Source organism: Blennius ocellaris (assembly GCF_963422515.1).
Source record: "Blennius ocellaris genome assembly, chromosome: 5".
Lineage (NCBI taxonomy): Eukaryota > Metazoa > Chordata > Actinopteri > Blenniiformes > Blenniidae > Blennius > Blennius ocellaris.
The window spans coordinates 19,305,408-19,327,805 of record NC_137654.1 but is presented as its reverse complement, the minus strand read 5'-3'; the positions used below and the strand labels follow the sequence as shown (position 1 = coordinate 19,327,805).

Genomic DNA, 22,398 nt, shown 5'->3' with positions numbered 1-22,398 from the left:
CGGATTAGAGACAAAAAAAGAGAGACAGGGAGAGGGACAAAGTTGGAAAGAAGAGTTGCTCTTTTACTTTTTGTAGCTGGCATGGTCATTACTGTAATTTGGCTGGAATAATAGAAGTTTCAAAATTGCTACTAGTGTCTGATTCTGTCTGCCTCCTTCTCTGTCTCCGTTAATTTCAAACCAGATGTCAATTTCATGAGGCACACAAAGTCAGTGCACGCCACTGAAGTGGTGTTTGAACAAGAGGCAAACTCAGAAATGACATATGTGAAGCATACACGATATCTGACTCACTTTCAGATGCACGCTGTCTCTCCATGAGAGTTTAATGAATTTGATACATGAGATTTTTTTTTTCAACAACAGTCAACTCCACCTAGTGGTGTTTGCACTGAACAGATTTCTGGTTGCACAGTCACATGAACTGTTTGAGAAGGAAACAGTACACCAGAAATTGCTTATTTGAGTGTCAGTGACTTTTACCTTGAGATTACCGGGCGAGGGAGGATAAATGAGACTTCTTCAAACTGCGTAGACGATGTTGCCTCTGAGATCTGCCTTGGTTTCTTTGTGCCAAGAGTTGTATGTTTCTGGAGAGCAGCAGTAAGTCTCGTCAGCACCTCTTGGCCTGGCATCTGTGAGGTTTGCTCACACTTGCTTTCACCCAGCATGTGTTTGCTCAGATGAAGGAAATTATGTAATTAGCCTGTGAAGGATTGTTTTTTTTTTCTCCATCGCTCTCTTTCTCTAAGTTTACCCGTCATCTCTCTCTCTCTCTCTCTCTCTCTCTCTCCCTCTCTCTCTCTCTACCCTCTGGTGCCCTTGCTCTGGATCTGTCCAGCCGTGTGACAGCAGGAGATGGATCCAATTTAACCTAAACCACGCCCGAGTCCACCTCCTACATTAATTGTCAAAGACGACCAGTGGAACAAGATGAGCGTTGGTCACATTGATCTGTCTGAAATGTTGAGGAGCAGCTTTGTGGAACATCAAAGGGGGGTTAGAGAGGTGTGTGAGGGAGTGGACATTGAATCTCAGGGTGTGCGGGGGTCGAGCTGAGTTAGGCTGGGTTTGTGTGCTGGGAGATGGGTTCAGGGGCACACACAGCCAGAACCAAGGAGGGGGGGGGGGGGGGGGGGGGGGGGGCTGGCATTTTGCTCTCTAATTCCAGCCGGCCTGGAGGCCTGGAGCGCTAAGAAGGGCCTCACTGTTGCTCTCTGGATCAGCCAGGTATTGCTTACATAAAAAGCAAGTGAAAACAGCTGTAGGGATAATTAGCTTGATTCTCCATTACATGCCATGAGGGCCAATAACTAAAAAATGGAGTTTTGTTTGGGTTAGAGCTGCAGCCCCAACCAGGAGGAAGTTGTAAAAGTCAGGCAGAGAAAAGAAAGAGAGAGGGGGGAAAAAAGGAGAAATTGAGGGAAGGAGTGAGCTCTTGGAGCAATTGTTACGGAGGAGATATTCCTTCTCTTCCTGGGACGACTTGATGTGGACCATATTTTTGAGGTTTTCAAAGGCTATGGTTTCAGAGTGATGGAATGGACATGTGCACACAGATCTGGAGCTTGTTTTAATGTCACTTTTAAGTGATTCACAGGAATGTCTGACCTCACATCAATGATGACCTGACCAATTTTTGAATTCACATTTGCCATAAATATGTATCATGTGTAACGCTCAGCACTTTTATACCACTGAGTCATTGTTCCAAATGTCTGCATTCGACAAAACTGTAGCAGCTCTTTTCTACTGGGCCCTTTGTCAAAACTACCTCTCAGTTTAGACACGTCATTCTCTCTAAAACATGATAAATTACGTGGTCATGCATTTGAATTTGGAAGGTATCTCAACAGAAAGATACATGTTTAAAAATTTCAACAGAACATATTCAACTCAGTCTTTGTCTCCTCTCTGTCTGTATTTCACACCCGCTGTCTGACTCCTCACATCATCAAACCACTTGTTTTACGTCTCTCCTCTTGGTGAAGTGAGTTAAAGAGGGGGAGCTAAAGCTTTGTACTGGTAATTGAATTTAGTGTGTTTTGGGTTTTTTTCTGTAGGATTGAAAGAACACTAACCACAGAGTAATTCCAAGTGAAAGAGCACCACTCTTAACATTGGTGGTCCCAAAATTCTGCATGAAGCCATTTCGCCACAGTTTAGATTGAAGTCAAGCAGGGTTTTGGCCTCCATCGCATTGAGACTCTCAGAATTGCTATTCATCAATTCAGATACCGACCAATTCAGTGAGAAACATATAAGATAACAAAAATAGAAAGCTTTACTGTAAAAACACTGAACTTTATCACTGAATGTCACCTTTAGTTGGGAAATACAATTCACAAACAACATGTATTCTACACAAATGCACCGTTTATTAAAAATGTATTTCTCAACCACCATAAATGTCATATTCTGTTCAGAGTAGCTGCACATTTTAATATGTCAACCATTTTAATATGTCAGGGTTTTTTTTTCATTCCCCTGACTCACTGGTATTAATATGAGAAAGTGGTCACCCTGTCTGATCCCACCATCAAGCACACTGAGAGTGGAGGAGTTAGGAGGTGGATGAGGGTTACACAGGGAGTAGAAGATAGGAATGGCTGATTGTAGTTACAGGGAGACAGGGTAATGGTATTTTACCATATGTAGCTCGCCCATAGCACATATATTCCCCCGCCTCTCTTGGAAACCCACTTCATGTGAAGTGGCTCAGTATGATAATGGATGGGAGGCATCTGATCTGTTGGAGTGAGTGTCAAGTGGTGATGTTTTAGGTTTTATCAGAAGCCGTGAAGATTCAGGTCAGGGTTTGGACATTACGCTGCAATTCATCACATTCCTTCGCCTCCAGTACACATCCCAACAGCTTGCTATACATCAGCACTCTCTCCTACTCCTTCAGGTTTTCAACACTTTCTGACAAATGTCCTCTTCTGTGCTTGGCTGCCTGAGGCGTGAGATACAGGTGCTTGGTATTAGATATTAAGATAAGCTACTGAATGCTGCCACACTCGCTGAGTTTCATAACAATAAGTATAAGAAATATTGATGTTGTAACTATTGACAGCTTTATTTGGCTGCCTGAAAGACTTGATGATGCAGAAAATGATCGACTTTGACCTTTGTGGAGAAGTGGCTTTACGCACCCTGTCACTGCTGTCTGAGCGTCACTGAATCATCTCACGTTCATCTCTTAGATCGGTTTGCTTTATCCCATTTCTGGAGCAGTTGTGGTCAAAAACCAAAATGCAGCTCTCTTCACTCAAGTACGTGAAGTTTAACCCAATTTTAACACTCTGTCACAACATGCTGACATGTAAAATAATCACAGGTCAATAAGCGTACACACATTCTCGACCACATAGCAACACACTTCCTCATTAACAACGTGAACACAGGCGTCACGAATGCGAGTTTGTGTTGTGAATGCGTCTGTTGTGCGGAGGTAGTGAGGTGCTGACAGAGAAGAAAGAGGAGCAGTCTTCAAACACATCCACAGGCAGCTCTTGCTCTCCATTATACCCTGCCGGGGGCCATATTTGTTGATTCTTGGGCCCCCAAATCATTAATTTAAGTGAAGTCAATGACGAAGAAACCCGAGAGTGGGGTACACACACACACACACACACACACACACACAAAAGCATGTGCGCATACACATCACACTTACACACATGCAGAGTTACATGTGGACACACATGCCCTGTGTTGCATAACAAATGATGGCACTTTAATTGCTGTGCTTGTTTATTTACTTCTGAATGTAATGGATGGTCCTTCTTTGCATCGCAGCCAATCAGAGTGAGGCAAGAAGAATGTGAGCCACCCTACAAATCTGGTCAAGAACTGCTCAAACACCAACTGAGCTAAGATGCAACATTTGAGAGATGATCATCTTCTTGTGTTCAAGATTTTCCGAGATTCTATCTCAATATGTACCTTACATTAACCCACTGCCCTACATACAAAGATTGTCTCGAAGTTCTTTGGCTGTGCCCTCCCTGAGTGACTGATGATAACGTCTTTAGTGATTGGTAGTTATTTTGGGGTCTGTTTGCTCAGCCAATGAGGCGCCTCCAGCTTACTAGACATACATCATTGTTTCACAGCCCTGAGGAAAGAAGTGAGTTGTTGCTGACTGCTGTGCACCCTGAATAACAGACACATTCCAATACAAGCTTTTTTTTCTCTCTCTTTTTTTTTTTTTTTTTATTAATGAGCACTTGATGTTTGGGTTGCTGCCAGCTGCATTTAGAGAATTCTTAAGGAGCTCTGGAGGTTCGCCAGACAGTTAGAGGAAGAAAATGGTCAAGCTATAGCTTAGGGAAAATAACAAACCAAATGTCGACATTGATACTGAGTATCCAAGTCCTCTGTCCAAAAACCATGTATGATGTCAGGTCTTTGCAGAAAATGAAATACAACCGAACATCCTCAATGATGCACCATCATATGTGTTTGACTTTTATGTGTTTATGTGTTTGAACTCTCACTGACTCTTTTTTGTTTCTCAACACTTCTTTTGATAGCTGCTTGTGGAACCAGGTATCAGAGGACTGAATCCCAGAAGAACCTTTCAGGATGCAGACTGTCTTCCCTAAAACCCTGAGAACCAGACATATCAGCAGCCCAGACTCCTGCATCATTTCAGAGCATGGTCAGAGACCTCCATTTAATTGATGGCTGCCTCCATCACTCTCTGACACAGTGACCATTTGAGAACCTGGACCGTTGTGTGTAAATATCTTCCACTCGGATATCAGCACTGCCTTTATTTCCCTAGTTGTTTTCAATGGACTGGAATTTGGATTCCTTTCAGAGTGCTGCGGTGCTATGGAGTCCTGGCTTCACATTAGCTGACAGTCACTCCACTCCTGTTGACTGTAAGTGCAGCTAAAAGTAAGCCAGTTGAAATGAGTGTAAACACAAGCCAGTTATAGACTGTTTCACAGTGGCGTGCACGTGTTTACTTCTACTTCTAAATATCAAACTTTTAGAAACATGACAACATGGAAATTGAAACCCACAATCCACAGAGACCTTCTCGATGTACCGTGCCAAAGGAGACATCCCAGTCTGCTGGGACACGTGACTGAACTGGAACTGAATCCTTTCTGATCCGACGCTGATGAGTAAACCACTGTTGGTTCTCTAAACTCGCTCTCTTACGTTTCCTGCAACAAAAAATTGTGAAATATGGGCTTGAAGATGTCCCACAAAAAAATCAGCTTCCACCTTCTGTGAAAAATCTGGATCTTAATATATATATATATGTGGAAGCAAAGACAGCCGTCCAGTGTGTTTCTATGTTTCTCCTTGTGTTTTTTTTGGCTGCCTGCTGTGCATTTGTTTTACAAACCAATATCATTTTATCTTTGTTTTTCTACAGGTGAAACATTTTGAGTGCCACTCTTTTTTTTCTTCTTCTTTTTTTTTTTAAAACATTACTGCTGTGTGTGACTTATGCTGATGAGTATTTTTTTTTTCACTGTGTGTTTAATAATCCTGTGACTCTGAGTGGCTAATCTGAATATAATGAAGTGACTTGCATTTTAAAGCATGGTCATTTCACTGTTCTGCGGTTGACTTGAGGTTATGATGATGTATGTACAATATTGTTGTGATTTAATTCAACAGTATAACAGTGTTTCCATTGGCCGTTAACCTAATATGCACAGTTTTTGTACAGTGTGTGCGTGCGCGTGCGTGTGTGTGTGTGTGTGTGTGTGTGTGTGTGTGTGTGTGTGTGTGTGTGTGTGTGTGTGTGTGTGTGTGTGCGTGCGTGCGTGCGTGCGCGTGTGTGTGCGTGTGCGTGTGCATGTGAGTGTGGTTTTGTGCTGCTCTCTTGGTTGTGATGACTGGGAAAGTTTGGGGGTAACACTATTCACCCTTGACTCGTTCCACAGTGTTTTGCAGTGGTCAGCTTGTTTCTCTTGTTTGAATAAAAGTTGCTTTCACAAGACCTGCAACATGTGTTTAATCTGAAAAAAATAATATGAACACTGACATCGCCTGTGTTATTGGTAAATTTGAGTGCAAGAAAGACTATTTTCACAAGATTAAAGTTTCACCACTACTAATGGGAGCTACAACAATAGACTCTTGCACTGCCCAAGAAAGAATTCTTCACAGTTTTCATGGTCTACCAATTCTCTCCCTCTCTCTCCCTCATAAACTCAGCCAGATGTTGCCCGGTTTTCTTCCTAGGGGAACGTGGGGGTATAGAGGGAAGGGAGGGGCGGAGAGCCATGGTGCTGCTGGTGGTACTGCTGATGGTGGGGAAGGGTCAGAAATGCGGCTGAGCATGTTTTAAGTGTTCTTTGACACAGTCACAGCCTCTCCAGCATCCACCATAGAAACATTAGCTGGGAACAGAGTTTCAGCACTCGCCAACTTCTGCAGGCTCCCTGCACTCGACCCTGCCACAGGTATTCACAGACACACTGAGACTTTTAGTCCCGATGAAATCCCACTGAAGTCTGAAGCATGTGAAAAAGCTGACACGTTCTGGCAGAATCATGGGACCCGTGAAAGTATTGTGGGTAACCTTAGGAATATGTGGGTTTGCTGATCATTTTCTGTGACTTTTCTTCGCATGAGCACACGGTAGGGTTTTTTTTTCTTTTTCACGTACAGTTCTATTGCATTTGTACATCCCGAAATAGAGTTTACATGTTCTTGAAATACGGCTCTCTGTACCTACCTATAAAGAATATCCAACCTTGCACCTGAAATATGTCAGACGGCTATAAAAAGTCACAAGGCTAACCATGCCGGAAGCCAAATGTCCCATTATCAACATGATCAAGGAAGGCAGCAGACCCGTAAAACTAATGGCACTTGATTAAATCTACAGCAAGATCAGCATAATAATCTCCCCCTCTATCACCTCAAGCTAGTCTTTGTTTTGGCATATAGCCAGCTATTCAGGTGACTGCCTCTTTCCATTAATTTTAGCATTGTTTCACTTCTTTTCCTGACTGTTATTCTATCTCTATTCCTGCAATCCAGATGAAATTCTGTCTGGTGCAATTGGAAGTAACATGGCTTTCACCCTTGAATGCTCTCCCAGTCTGCAGACTGAGAAATCTACAGTGACACACAAACTATTAAACACTTTGCCCTCTGACACTCCACATTGGGCTCACTGAAAACTATTGAACGGATTCCGCCTGCATGTTTTGAGATAATGTACCATAAAATAATAATTACAGCAACCAGCACAGTGCTGGTAGGCCTTCAGGTGATGAGAGCAGCCTGTATAAGCACACGATATGGATTCTTCTGAGTGGTAATTCGATCTCCTGCCAGTGAAAATCCTAACTCTGCTCTGGTATGGATAGGGTAATAGCCCCTGGTACTTTATAAGTTTATTTTAGGTAATAGAGACGCTTGTTTTGTTACAGCCTGTTCCGCCCTGCGCTCGCTCTCTCTCTCTCTCTCTCTCTCTCTCTCTCTCTCTCTCTCTCTCTCTCTCTCTTCCCTCCCCGTAATTTTACGTCGGAATTCCTCGGTTGTTCAAGTTGGAGTGGAAGAAGAAAAAAAAAAGGGGGGGGGGGGGGGATTTGGAAGCGTTGTGAGGGGCGCATGCGCCGTACGGAGGTTTTGCGCAGCGCATCCATTCCGGTGTGTGCTAGTCTGAGAGAGGAGGCGACTGGAGCAGGTGAGAGGAGCAGAAAAGGAGAGACGGAGGGATTCTTTTCAGCACTTCAGCACAGACAGAGACGCACGGTGGCAAGACTACGAACTCGGAGCCTTTCGAGAAGTGTGATCCGCTCCTGTCACTGGCACCGTGTGCGCGCTGTTTGGAGACCGTCATCGCCCAAAGTTCTCTGGAGCTCCAAGTCTGTCTGGACCCGGTTGATTGTGATTTGATGTAATTTTTTTTATTCCCTCTTTCGGCGTGTGAGGACTTTTAAAGCGAGCTGGGGAATTGTCGAAAGCATTTTTATTTTTTTTTGCACAGGATGGAAGGTAAATTGACAAGTCGTTTGTGGCGAGGATCACCGTGTGGATCTCTCTGCAGGTAAAACGCGCTATGACCTGAGCGTGTTGAGCGGCTGGATTTAACGTGCAGAGCAACGATTCACAAGTCTTTCCATTTGATATAGTTTAACCTGTAGGTCTGGAACTGTTTTCACTGGGAGAGACAGTTTTTTTTTTTTTTTTTTTTTTTAAGTCAGTCGCTTTTCATTCAGAAAGAATCCAACAAAGTACGTCCTCCTGTTTCAGCCAGTCGGGCTGCCGTAGGTTCAATTTGTTAATAGTGACCGCACTGAGTTTTTGAAGGAAATGACTGTTTCCTCACACTGCCTGTAGACGTTTTACACATCTCGCTGCTTCCCACCAGACGTTTAAGCTGTTGAGCGCACGGAGCGCTTTCACTGATTCGTCCGAACTGTGCGCATTCAGTGTTACACCACCAACTTTAAGCACTTTCCAAGAGATCCGGATAAAACTCTGAGACTTATCTTCAGCGCATCCTTCAGGAAAAAAGGAAGTCTTAAATCCACCTGGCCTGCACGAGGATTATTGGTTTGATATCGTCTGCAGAAAGTTTGGATTACAGCTTCTGACGGACTGTCATCCCTGGTGAGTAACCATGCACAGTGCCATGTGGAAAACTGTATTTCAGCTGCATGCTTTTGGACTGATGCTTCTTCTTGGAAGAGGACAAAAGCTCTTGACAGATATGAAGTGTCAAACATGTTGATCTCTCCTCCTTACTCCAGCGACACGTCGATGTCGTGCTGTTCACGGATTCCAACAGAAATGTAGCAACAGGTTACCTTTATATAAATAATAATAATTAAAAAAAAGTACCTAAACGTTTTGAACGATTAAAAATCTGGTTTTATAAAGCATTGTCTGGTCCTCAGGCCGTGTTCTTTGTGTTGCTTCTCCCCATCAATCCCTTGTACCTGGCTCCCTCTCCTGGTTTTTTGTAAACATCAGGACAGGCAAGAAAAGACGCTCATTCTTTGGATTCATGAAGTGGACGTCAACCAATAAAACACGTTGTTGTGGACATTCAACAAAATATTAAATGAGAGATAAATGTGTTTTTTAAATTATTATTATAATTTTTCATACTATGTCTATACATCCGCAAACTTACTGAAAGTATAACTCGATGTGGGCCATACTGTGAATTTAAGCGCAATAAGGTCCATTCATTGAATACAAGTTGTCATTTTTACTCTTTTAGAGCATTTCGACACTATTTATTTTCTAGTTGAACTTTAAAATGTTGGTAAAATTGCCACCATTGTAAAATTAGTCGGTACCTCCGATTTCCTCAACAAAAAATGACCATTATTCAGAAAATATTGTGCTTCTATCTTATCAGGCGTTTAACTATTTCCATTTATCATTTACTGAAAAAAAAACAAATATGAGGATTATTACTTTTATTGAGGCTTTTTGAAACATTTAATGTCATTGTAGTTCTATGTATAAAAAAAATCCCATTGATGCTTCTTTACCACACGGATTTTGTTTGGTTTTATCATGTTGACTGACTGACTTTTTTTCTTTCCGAAATGTGGTCATTCGATGCCACTTTCTCTCACAGAAACTATCAGGGCAGTCATTAGTCATTCGAGGAATAGTTTGCCCGGGTCAAATCGTTTCGAGGGGTCTCAGCGCGCACGAGTTACGCAGCTTGTGCTGAGGGTGCCAAACGTCTAAAATGGTGACATGATGATGTATATTGATTTTAGACGATGTTTTGTTTTTTTTACTTATAAACAATCGAAAGCTTGAGGGGGGGAAAAAATTACAAAATATCAGTACCTCACGTTTTATCGGGAGTTCAATTGAATAATTGCCGTTCTTTGCTTTGGCGATGGAAAAGTCCGAAATGTTTAATACATCTTCATAAATAACCACAAAACCTGTTCATTTGAAGGTTCACACGAAAGAATGTAAATCACATGCCAACCTCGTTGAATTGGTGTTCAAAGATTGGCAGAAATCGCCTAATAATTAGTTGAACTTGATTTTTTTTTTTTTGTATCCGCTTCAGTGGAGCATAAAAACTTCAGTTCTCGGTTTGAAATCGGTGTCAAACCACCGCTCTCTGTGGACCATTGCTTTTATTTTAGGTGGAAGAACAGCAAAGGGCATTAAGCTCACCAATTATTACCGAGGTGGCAAGCAAAATGAAAGCACATGCCCGTGCGTGTCTCCGTGCGTGCGCGCGCGCCGGGTGAGCGATGGTGAATTTGGCCTCGTCTTTAATGAGTTTTAGGCAGGCCCAGGTCTGCACGACTCGAAGCCTGGAAAATAACACAGCGTGACAAATTAGAGCCGCTCACAGTCCCAACATTCACACAAGTGGAAGGCTGGCGCGTCGGTTTGACTCTGAGAATTTCGGGGTAATTATTTGAACTCGTTTTCTGCCTAAATGGCAGCCAAACTGCATCACCAAAGACCTCTGGAGATAATTGACTTTTTCCGCCTTAAAGAAATGTGGTTTTCGATTCGCAAAAAAGCTGCACGGTATAATACTTTTCACCTTACGCGGACGTGGCTACGAAATGATCAGGATAGGAATTAAACTCCAGCCAGTTAAGCGCCAGTTTTTCTCTCCCTATATATATATATATATATATATATATATATATATATATATGTATATAGAGAGAAACTGGCGCTTTTGCCTTTGGTCAGTATTGAACATCCGCGCACACGAAACCCTAATAAATGCATGTTTTCATTTTAATTCCCCTGATTTCCATAATTAATTTATTCAAATTGACAAAATTCTGCATTATTAAAATTAATAAAACTGATGTCTTTAACAAATATAGTGATTATTCAGGAAATTATCAACGTAAATAAACTAAATAGAACTTTCTTTTGTCCAGAAAAGACGCAGGAAGTTAAAGCAGGGTAAAAAAAAAAAGATGTGTAAAATAAGGGGGGGGGGGGGTCCTACAGGATTTATAATTTATACGTTTTTTGCATCCAACTGCCAGAATAAATAGTTTTAATTGGTTTTTGAATTTAAAAAACAAAACAAAAAAAACAACATATTGAACAGGCCTCCATCCTGCTTCATCTATTTCTCAGAGGGAAGTGAAATGTCAGGAATGCATCTATCTGGGATTTCATGGTCATTGTGTCTTCTCTGACTGCACGTCTATCAGCCTTGTATGATTCACACTCAGACCTGGTGCCAAATCGTTGCTTTGCGAACCTCGATGGCCTCGGGGCTCTCATCACACGCACAGCTCCGGCTGTTTGCGTGTGGAGATATGCAGGAATACAGCTGAAAGAATATTTTGTTCACATATTTTGTATTCACAGATTTGTCTCTGTCTCTTCTGTATCATCTAATAAACATGATGTGCCAAGCAGACAGACATGCATATTGTTCTCTGTTCCCCCTCAGATCAGTGGCAGCATGAACCTGGGACTTGGTTGTGTGTGTCGGCCGGCTTGCTGGCCCTTTGGCAGCCTCTTGGACTCCAGACACTGTGTCTTTGCCCTCACCCTGCTCACACTCCTCATGCAGGTTGTGGTGGAGGCCAACTCGTGGTGGTATGCATTCATTTTCTCCTCATATATACAGTATTTCTTGTGTGTGTCTTAATTTGTTCACGGTTTGTCTTAAATGTGGGTTTACATGGTGGGAGCAGGTTATCATCCTTCAAAGAGCAGTGCTGTACATTCTCACTCGTACACAAAACGCATTTGCAGATTGAAATGCCGTACTGAAAGCCATGAAAGAAGGTATAGATTGGCAGTGATACTGCAATAAAAGACATTTAATTGGTGTTTATGTTTGCTCTTTACTTTGTGTGTGTGTGTGTGTGTGTGTGTGTGTGTGTGTGTGCGTGTGTGCGTGTGTGCGTGTGTGCGTGTGTGTGTGTGTGTGTGCGCGCGCTTAGTAAGCCTTCTCAGCACCACATAAAGAGTAATACAACATGCTGACTAAAGCACATTAGCTTTTCTGGTTGGAGTTTTTTTTTTCTCCCCTATTTTCTTTCTTCACATATTGCCAAACCAAAATTATGAATATTATAGAAAACATAGAATGCTGTGGTTCATGAATGGGCATCAAAATATGTGAAAACATGAACTATGCGTGTGTGTGTGTGTGTCTTGCCACTATTAAGAGAAAAGTTCTGTATTTGTGTCTGTAACGCTGAAACAAAGACCACCTCTGACAGGGGCCACACTCTTTACCAGTCACCATAGAAACTCTACTAAAAAGTAAAATCACATTCTTTACATGCTGCAGCCATTTCAAAGTTTTTGTGTAATTAAATATTGAGTATCTTTCTCACAACCATGAAACATTTCCACATCCCTTTTCCCATTTTTATTTACACTAAATAAAAGAATGTGAAATCCCCAGATGATTATTTTTGTATATAAAACACACATTTGAGCCTCCGACTTCTAAAACGACTAGACATATTATATATCTTTCTAGTTGTTGGTCACTAAGCTGATACAATCGTGTGTGTGTGTGTCAGGTAGTCTCAAGATGCATGTGTACGTTGACGTATTTGTTGATTCTTCTTTGTGTGTGTTTTTTGTGTATCGAGTGTGTTGGTTTGCTGCAGACTTTCCTTGGTCGATCAGGTTACACTGGGGGCTAATTGTCTCTCTCAGGGGGCTCAGGGATGGGCTGCTCTAATTGTCCTGTGGCCTGGAACCAGATGCTCAAACTAGTGCTTCTCTCTTTCTGTGTCAACCCTCTCTTCCTGTACATTTATATCCCCTTTTCTTTCTGTTACTGAGTGGAGCAGATATTTAAAATTTAACAATCGGTTTATTCTTCATGCGGTAGAATGCGAGTGCGTAACTCCTCAACCTGAACATGCACTAAATCAGGCGCATTTCCATCACGTATCAGTGTGTCGTATTATACATTTTAGCCCCTCCGAACTCGAAATAGGTGAAAACTGTTTCTAACCACGATGAAACAACATTAAAATTGTGAAGCCTAAAAACTAACATCTCTGTAGTTGTACAGACTTTCATGACGGTGGCCGATCTCTCTTCCTCTGCCCGTTAAAAACTGAGATGCCACTGTGCAACGTGTTGACCTTGTTTTATTCTATTTCTACCCGGGTTTGTCTTTCAGTCTGATTTCTAGTTTACATGACAGGTTGTGCAAGGCTCAAATTCTCTGGCTTTTTCTTTGTCATCACCATGTTCTGTGTATGCAGCCTTGTAGCGTTTCTGTCACAGTGATGTCTTCCTAATGTTACCTTCAGTAAGCACCTTGAGGCACTGTGGTAATGTTATTAATTGCCTTCTGCAGGCTTCATATTGAAATAGTCATTTCCAACCTGTGGACAGAATTCCGCAAATTTTAAAAGTCTACTGGGAAGGTTTTGTGCAACCAGATAACGTTTTGTGTTTCATAAGCAAGATGAAAAAGTCCCTGCATATCACTCTTCTTCTTCTGTTCCTACCTAAAAAAAAAAAAAAAATGAAATGCCATGTCTTCTCCTTCCTGCATTCTTGCTTTACTTTTCTTTATTCTCAGTGCGTGTGTCTTTTCACCATTTACTGTCCGTTCTACTCCTCTTCGAAGAAAAGCTTGTACATTCAGTGACGAAAGGCAATCACAGTTTCATCAATGAAAGTGCCCCACACTTTGACTTAAAGACACTTTTTTTTTTTGTCGTAATAGTACACGAGTGAAAACATAGTATTATCTGCCTGTCTTCCCCTCTTTTCCAGGTCCCTGGCCATGAATCCTTTACTGATCCCAGAGGCCTACATCATCGGTGCCCAGCCTCTGTGCAGCCAGCTGGTGGGCCTGTCGCAGGGCCAGAAGAAGCTCTGCCAGCTCTACCAGGACCACATGCAGTACATTGGCGAAGGGGCCAAGACGGGCATCAGAGAGTGCCAATATCAATTCAGACATCGACGCTGGAACTGCAGCACAGTGGACAACTCCTCAGTGTTTGGACGGGTCATGCAAATAGGTAAGAAGTGCGTGTGGTGGAGGTCTTTACACAGATAAAGTATCAATGTTTATCCCCCAAAAGTTAATGATCTTTTGTTTTGTTTTCTTTATTCTCCTATTTCCTAACTTGCTGACCCTATTTCATGTTTGTCAGAAGTCCGTGTGTGTGAGTGAAATGTATGAGGCTGCTGATTTTCAGCAGCTGTGTGGAGGATTAGTTGGTGGGTGAGGTTGCTGGATAAATCACATGTGGCTTTAGCCTGCTGAACCAGCTCCCGACACGAAGCAAGGGGGAGGCAGAGAATCTGCTTCTCCCCTGATGAATGAGAGACAATCTAATACACACACACACACACACACACACACACACACACACACACACACACACACACACAGTGGACTGTAGCTGCCCTGTATTTACAAGTAATGGGAGTGCAGTGAGTGTATGCGCCAATATATCACCTTGTCAGAGATTAGTGTCTGTTTGCATGTGTGCAGGCACATGTATGTACAGTATTCTTGAACCTCTTATAGAAAGTTTAGGGTTGCTACAGTCATTCCCTAAATGTGAATCCCATTCTTGGATTGTCATTTAGTATAGTTTGTTTTCCTTGTCTTTGGCTGCCGGCCTTCACCTCACAGAGAAAAAGACCATTTATTATTTACTGATGCATGGTTTGATTGAATCACCATTAAATCATGGCTGTCTTTGAGTTCTCACATTTTGGAAGTACCTGCTTTGTATTTGTAATTTTTTTTTCTCTTAATGATCATTTTTTTGAGTGGAAAATATCCCTTCATTAGTGCAGGCGGTGATATATTCATCCCAGAGATTTATTCCTTCAGTCTGTTGAATTTAATGGAATATATGTTGGATGGAATAACATTTGTGGTGCTCGCAGCTTTAAAAATAATGGTTAATAGGTTCAACAGCAATTTGTCTTTTTCAGAAATAATTTTCCTGTTACTCTGGATAATCTACAGAGCGCCCAGTCCACATTTCTCCTTGTTATAGTTTTTCTTTCATTAAATCTGATGAAAACGGGTGATTCAGCTGGTCCTGAGGGACAGAGCATTGTTTGTAGTCAATGGAGGGGGAAAAAAAAGGTTTAATCTTAAAGATGGCTATCCTATAGTCTTTACAGTTAGACTGAGCTCGCTTTGTGTTGGCTCAATAGAAACCAATGCCTTTTGGGTATTCAAAATTGTGGTTTCATCCATTCTTTGGCACTGCTGAGTCTCTCCTCTCAGATCAGTCTTCATAGAAAGCTCATCAGTGGATGTTGGACTCTTCCTCTCCTCCCTCTTTGACAGTGATCCCATCACAGTCCATCCAAGGCCAACTTAACCTGTCCTCCCTTTTATGGTTGTCCATATGAAATCCCATCTCTCTCTCTCTCTCCTTCTCTGTTTATTGGCTCTCAATACCGTTGGTGATTTAAAGTGGCGCTCTAGGGGGTGCTCGGCCTGAGACTCTCTCTCCTGCCTGGTTTGGCGAGCTCCAGGATGGGGTACATTAGAAAGGAGGCGGCCACTTGGGAGACGACAGTTTGTCTGTCTACAGGTCCACTATTAGGCCAATATCCTCCGGCTGGATTAAAAGTTACACTAAACTAATAATAAATCTCCCAGTCACTCTGATCATTGCTGCTCTTGCCAGAATTTCCCCACCTGGACATCTTTTAGACTTTCCAGCACTTTTTTTTTTCTTCTTTTCTCTTCTTCAGCTTTGTGATATTGTGCGTGCCTGTCCTTTTTATCTGCACTTGCTTTTTTGTCTTTATTTCTTTTTTTTTTTCTCTTGACTCATCCGTTCGCTTCACCTCTCTGTCCATCTGTTTCTGTCATCATAGCATACTCTGCAGGTTTGGCCAAGCAGATAAATGAACTCTGCATTTCTGTTGTGTAGTCGTCTTTCGTCTTCCGCGTCAACACACAAGCACATAGTTTGTGCATTTCTCCTTCAGTCACTCATCTGCTCATCTTGCTTTTCTTCTCTTGTCTGTAGATTTCAAGAGTGACGGCTTATAAACTGTCCATGCACATTTTTTAAGGCTCCAGCTATTGTTATAGAGGAAATGTTGAGGGTGAAAAACAGTGGTGGTTAATGCCAAGTGGCTCCAGAAACACACTGTCATGACAGATAAAGTGAGAGAGCTGCTGTCACATTCAATTGAAGTGAAGTTGGAACCGCCCGTTAAGAAGGCACTTGGTCACTGGAGGGCGCTGTCTTCTTTCTGGCCAAAACCCAACAACAGCAAACCAGAATACACTGTTCAACATGTTGGTGATGAAGAGGCTGCAGCAGTTGGCTAAAGTGCTCTATAATCTTAAGTGTATGGTGAATGCTGTCGTATGATATTTCATCTCGTAACACTGTACACACTCTTGAGGTGGAATGACAGTGAGTCAGATTCAATATAAAATAAATATCCAAGCATGTCCTACAGAAACGACATAGAAACATGCAGACGTTACTCCGTCTCTCACTATATTGAAACTGACGTGACTCCCATTGTGCATCTCCAGGCAGTAGAGAAACGGCGTTCACGTATGCCATCAGCGCAGCAGGGGTGGTGAATGCGGTGAGCCGTGCCTGCAGGGAGGGGGAACTCTCCAGCTGTGGTTGCAGTCGTGCCGCACGCCCCAAAGATCTGCCCCGAGACTGGCTGTGGGGCGGCTGTGGAGACAACCTCAACTACGGCTACAGGTTCTCCAAAGAATTTGTTGATGCTCGCGAGAGGGAGAAGAGCTACCCCAAGGGCTCGTACGAGAGCGCACGACTGCTGATGAACCTCCACAACAACGAAGCAGGAAGAAGGGTGAGACGTCTGCATTGCACGCACGCACGCACACACGCACACACACACACACACACACACACACACACAATGATGAATTGAATACTATTTAAGCAGCAGACAGTGCAGACTACGAAGTGAGGCGGTCCAGGTTGGTCCGGTCTGCACTGATCATCTGTGTAACAGCTCCATCTGCTCTCCCCTCCTGAGGCTTTGATCTACAGGGAGATGGAGTCACTGGTGACAGCTCTGGGGTTTCTTTTCCTTTCCAAACATCTTGAAACCACCTCAGAGAAACGTAATGCCAGATATCTGTTGCCAGGCTGGGCTCTTTCAAGTACGACAAATGACTAGACAATGCTTTCTTCCATGCACCAGTGGAGCCCCGGACAGCATCACTCTGTTCTTTTATACTGCAAAGTGATGCTTTCATGAGATCATTAAGCACATTATTTATAAAAACGAGACAAATTCACAAGCTGCAGCGTCTCACCTGAACATCTCATTTATTCAGAGAAAAATAATTTTAGTAAATCCACACCTTAAATTTCTCTCCCCTCTCCAATCCTCCTGCAGACGGTGTCTGACCTTGCCCATGTGTCCTGCAAGTGCCACGGAGTATCGGGCTCCTGCAGCCTGAAGACATGCTGGCTGCAGCTGGCCGACTTCCGAAAGGTGGGCGACGCGCTGAAAGAAAAGTACGACAGCGCCGCGGCCATGAAACTCAACACGCGTGGAAAGCTGGTGCAGATGCACAGCAGGTACAACGCTCCCACGAGCCACGACCTGGTGTACATCGAGAGCAGTCCAGACTACTGCATGAAGAACCAAAGCACGGGCTCCCTGGGCACGGTGGGGCGCCTCTGCAACAAGACCTCGGAGGGAATGGATGGGTGTGAGCTGATGTGCTGCGGCAGAGGCTACGACCAGTACAAGGCCCAGATAGTGGAGCGCTGCAACTGCAAGTTCCACTGGTGCTGCTACGTCAAGTGCAAGCGCTGCACCAAAATCGTAGACCAATTTGTCTGCAAATGAAGAGGAGTGTTCGCTTGCAGATGATGGGCATACATCTGTGTGTATTCGTGGGCAGAGGAACAAAGGAGTTGAACACAGAGAATGAAAGAAAGAAACTATATAAATTATATTTATAGAGTTAAACAATTATGCCATTGCAAAAAGACTGACTTTTTTTTCCAGAAAAAAAAAACCATATGTTTTCAGAAACTGAGAGTATTGTTAAATATTTATTTTGAGATTGCTATGTTTTATTTGGGCCCAGTCATCGCCAGCCAATTTTAAAATGTTCAAGTGCCTAAAACTGGCTGGAAATCTTCCCTCACCCCACCCTCCTCACCTTTTTTTTTGTTTGTTTTTTCTTTTTTAAATTCAAGTAGACCATTTTTCTTGTCAAATGGGTCACACTGATTGCAACATTGGACTGTGTCTCCCATTTCCTCATGAGTATGGTTTGATATTTGTGGCATAGCTGACTAAGAAGCTCCAATGTGTTGAGAAAGTGTGTGTGCTGCAGTGTATGGATGTTATTTTCATGGGCCCAGTCCCAAACCAGTCTTCACATCCTCACCGAAGTATACTTGTCACTTCTTGCCACATGTTCAATAAGTAACACTGTTGGTTTGTGCGAGTCCTTGTAATACAATGGGTACAGGAAGAGGGCTGTTTGGGGGGGATTGCACCGTTTTTGTTGAGTTTTTTTTAATAGCCTTTGAGTTCCCCAGGTGCTGCAACAAGCCCTCCACCATTATGCACTTTGATACAGAGGCGTAAACGTGTCTGTTCAGCTGTTATCAATATATCAATATTATAGCCTACATTTTTTTTTTCCATATTAAATCAGATTATCCATTTAACAATATTCTACAATACTTAACATGGTTTGAATATATATGGGCAATGTTGTGGTTACAGTGGTGAAATATTCCGCGCTCTGTGTATATAGTATGTCTATCCAACCAATCAGTAAAGTGTATTTATTTTCTTTAACCAGATCCTATTTTTTAAGCTTAAAACAGGAAAAACACATTATCTCTGTGATACATCGATATCATCCCCACAGCTTAGAAACGTTCTTACTAATGCGGCTCTTCACTGTTTTTTTGTAAAAGGGAAATGCACCTTATTATTTTGAAACGTGTTCTTTTTTCTCACTCATCTTTGCTTTATCTCTCTCTCTCTTTCTCTCTCTTTCTCTCTCTCTCTCTCTCTCCTTCCTCACACACATGGTGTATCACAGATGTTGAGATTGTAATGTCGCCACAGATTTCCAGTACCACTCAATTTAACTACTCACTATCCCTGTGATGATTCTGAATAGACAAACTATTTCTACCAATCCAACTATGTATATTTATAAGCTTCTCTATGAATTTGAGGTTTGTTAAACGTGATGTGTAATAGCTGATATTTTGTTACTTTTTACAAATTGGCTCAATGCTCTACTTTGTTTCAATAAATATCAAATGTAAAACCAGCAGAGACCATCTCCTCACGGTATTTATTCAAATTCTCTGTGTCTCCGGGTTAGATCTTCTGAGAAATATTTCCCAAAGAAGCTTTTCTTTGTTTTTAAATATGTGTTCAATACAGATCTGACCACTTCTGTCCCAAACTAAAATGCAACTTTTAAATCCATTTGCACTTCAAGCGTTTTCCACCAAATTCCTTCATCGAGCGCAGATGTCGTGACAAACAATCGAAGCCACATCGGATGACAGCTGTTTCAGGCCTGTGGTGCACAGAGATGAGAAGATTTTGCTCGAGAGCTTTGGAAGATGGCCTGCAGATTAGGTGTCTCTCTGGGGGATGGTTGAGGTTGTATTATAAGTGCTACTCAACGATCCGGTGACAGTGGATCACTTAATGGTATGATTAATCATATTGTGTCAGGGGCATAAGAAGAAGGGGATTTTTGGTGTGGGGGAAATTGGGATGTCTGGATGTCGACTGGGCCTTGTCAGAGACTGCTGGTGCTCGAGAGGAGACGCAGAAAAGATTGGGTAATGAGAAATGGGGGATTACATGAGAGCTCGGGAGAGGAACAGAGAGAAAATGCTTCATGGAAAGAAGAGCTGAAGGGCTGCCATTGCAGTATAAATGCTCCCGACTTCGAGAAATATTTACAGTTGTAAAACGATACTGACTAAAGGAGCACATCCCATGTGTGGCGCTGGAAATAACACATTATGAAGTAACATGTTGCTGTACAGCGACGGTTTTAGGCTTTTGATCCCTGTGCTGGTTGTTGGCGTTCGATTACTGGAAGAGAAGCGCCTCATTATTCCTCAACTAACTCGGGCTGTAACATCTTTTATCTACAGTTGATGTTAAATAAACATTAACTTTGTAAGAGCTTCTGCCCAAAAGATGGTTTATTTTACATCTTTTGATGCTGTATTTCAGTCCCCCCTCCCCCAAGAGCTGGTTATATGCCACGTTTTGCTTGGCTTCCAAAAGACCATCTGAAGCTGGAGGTACCAAACTTTAGTTTTTTTTTAAAGACCATCCATCCTAAAAGGTATCAGAGCACTGGAGCTGATCCCAGCTGATTTGAATACATTATTTTGGACTGTACCTGGAAAAAAAAAAACATGCTCAACACTACCGAGCCATGAAGCATCCCCAATGACCAACTCAAACAGACCAGATCAAATCGTCTGTGTGTTCCTACATTTGACTTCCGAATGTGAATCTAGTGACCCACAGAGCTCATCTTCTATGAGTAATATTGCATAACTCCACCCACATCCTGATCGGTTTAGAAACACAAGTCAAACTAATCCACGAGTCAACAGTTTGCAATTTAAAGTTAGAAGAGAAGGAACTCAGGATTTGCACAGAGTATCAAGTTTTCAATCAATTTAACGTGCAAAACCATCAAACGTTGGATTCCTATGGTCGGGTCACATCAGATGTGGGAACTGACTTTACAGCAGAAGGACTCTCCGAGCTGGAGTGTGAGTATCAATCCAGGTGTGGAGGAGGCCCGAACAGCAGGCAGGAGAAACATGACACCCACAGGTGCACACAGGTACTAACTTCACTGACACACACAGGAGAAGGCGCAGATTCCTCCCCGTGTTCAAACAAAATGTTTAGACATCTGATTTTGGCAGGCCTCTCTCTGCTTGCCTCCTTTTCTGCTGGTTTGACAGTTAATGTGGGCGCCTGCCTAAATATTTACACATCTGTTCAGCAGAGAACAACAGTCTTTCCTGGAGCTGCGGTTATGGTGTGATAAGGTGCGATTTGGGTTTTGCACACACAATTAAACTTCCTTTGAACGAGCACTTCGCAGTTTCATATCACACACTCCGTTGAAGCAAACCTTGGCAACGTGTCCCGTTGCTCTCATGTTCCCTCTTTTATCTCCAACAAAATAAACACAGTCAAGAGGTTAAAGAACAGTTTTGAACGCAGGCAGGAGAATATCATAAACAATATTTGTTATGTAAGAATGTTGAAATATGCATTAAGCATCCACCGTGCGTTAAACATGTGGTTGCAGCTGTGCGTGTGTGTTTTTTGGTGTTCATGCGAAAGTGATAATTGTGATGATGGAAGGGAACCGGCTGGATAAAACCTGAGGTTCTCCCAGCTTATCGAGTGGTTTTGCTCTATTCTTCTCCCACCGTATTAAAATTCCTCAGGGGTTCTTCAGCACGATTACGTGACAAGTTGTGCTTTCTTAACAAAGCTGCCGGTTGATCTAAAGCAACCTCGCTCTGCTGAAGCCAAATCTGCCGACCACAAATTTGTAGATTCATAAATAGCCAATTTTGTATGCCATTCCTGCAGTGGAAAGTGGAAACTGTACTTCGAGAACTGCACCATGCCAGGATGTACAAATGGATGAAAAACATTTCATGTCACATTTTACCATCAGTGAAGCAAAAACATCAGCTTTGAACTGTGAAGTGCTTTTGTCTCCATTAATATTGCTCCATCAAATCAAACCTTGATCACTGACAACACCTTCACATGAAGTCCCATTCACTCCAAATGTGCTCAAAGCCTAAAAAAAAACCAAACAAAAAAAAACATGCTGTGGCTGCAATCATCTGGCAGAACTCATCTGTCCGGGGCAAAGTGGAGCATTTCCCGGTGCTTGCCGTGAAACAACAACCAGGGGAAAATAAGGGCTCTCTGCTGAGCTGTGTTTGGAGCTATTTGAGATTGTGGTTGTGTGTTTTAGAGAAAGAGGGCAGGGTACCGCACTGTGACGTTGCTAACAGTCTGGACTGGATCAGAGAGACGAGTCAGTTCTTCAGAGTTACCCCAAGAAACCACGCGTCCCACAGGTTGTCTCAATGGGGCAGAACTCCGGCTGGAAATAGAAAGGTTATACATAGAGGTCACCATTTCTCAATGTGCATGACTGGGGTTTGTGTGTGTGTGTGTGCGTGTGTGTGTGCGCGTGTGTGTGTGTGCGTGCGTGCGTGCGTGCGTGTGTGTGCATGAAAGTTTAAAAAGAAAGAAACAGGAAGAAAATTAGAGTGAGGGAAGAATTCCTGCCAGGAGAAACGGTCATCAGTTTAATTTGCTTTTGAGGTGATAGCAGCTTTATCTCGTGCCTGCGCGAAGTTATTTGTACGATTTTTCTCTTCCAGCTGCTCCCTTCAGGGGTCGCCACAG

The 22,398-nt window shown here is 42.7% G+C and overlaps 1 protein-coding gene across 1 annotated transcript; it reads left to right on the top strand.

The window, feature by feature from the left end:
* Positions 1-8,493: 8,493 nt before the first annotated feature.
* Positions 8,494-19,237, top strand: wnt5a (wingless-type MMTV integration site family, member 5a). The gene is made up of 5 exons (XM_080496434.1): positions 8,494-8,601; positions 11,408-11,556; positions 13,717-13,964; positions 16,475-16,767; positions 17,323-19,237. The coding sequence occupies exons 2-5, from the start codon at positions 11,420-11,422 to the stop codon at positions 17,779-17,781; spliced, it is 1,137 nt and encodes a 378-aa protein (XP_080352560.1). The 5' UTR covers positions 8,494-8,601; positions 11,408-11,419; the 3' UTR covers positions 17,782-19,237.
* The last annotated feature ends 3,161 nt before the right edge of the window (positions 19,238-22,398 follow it).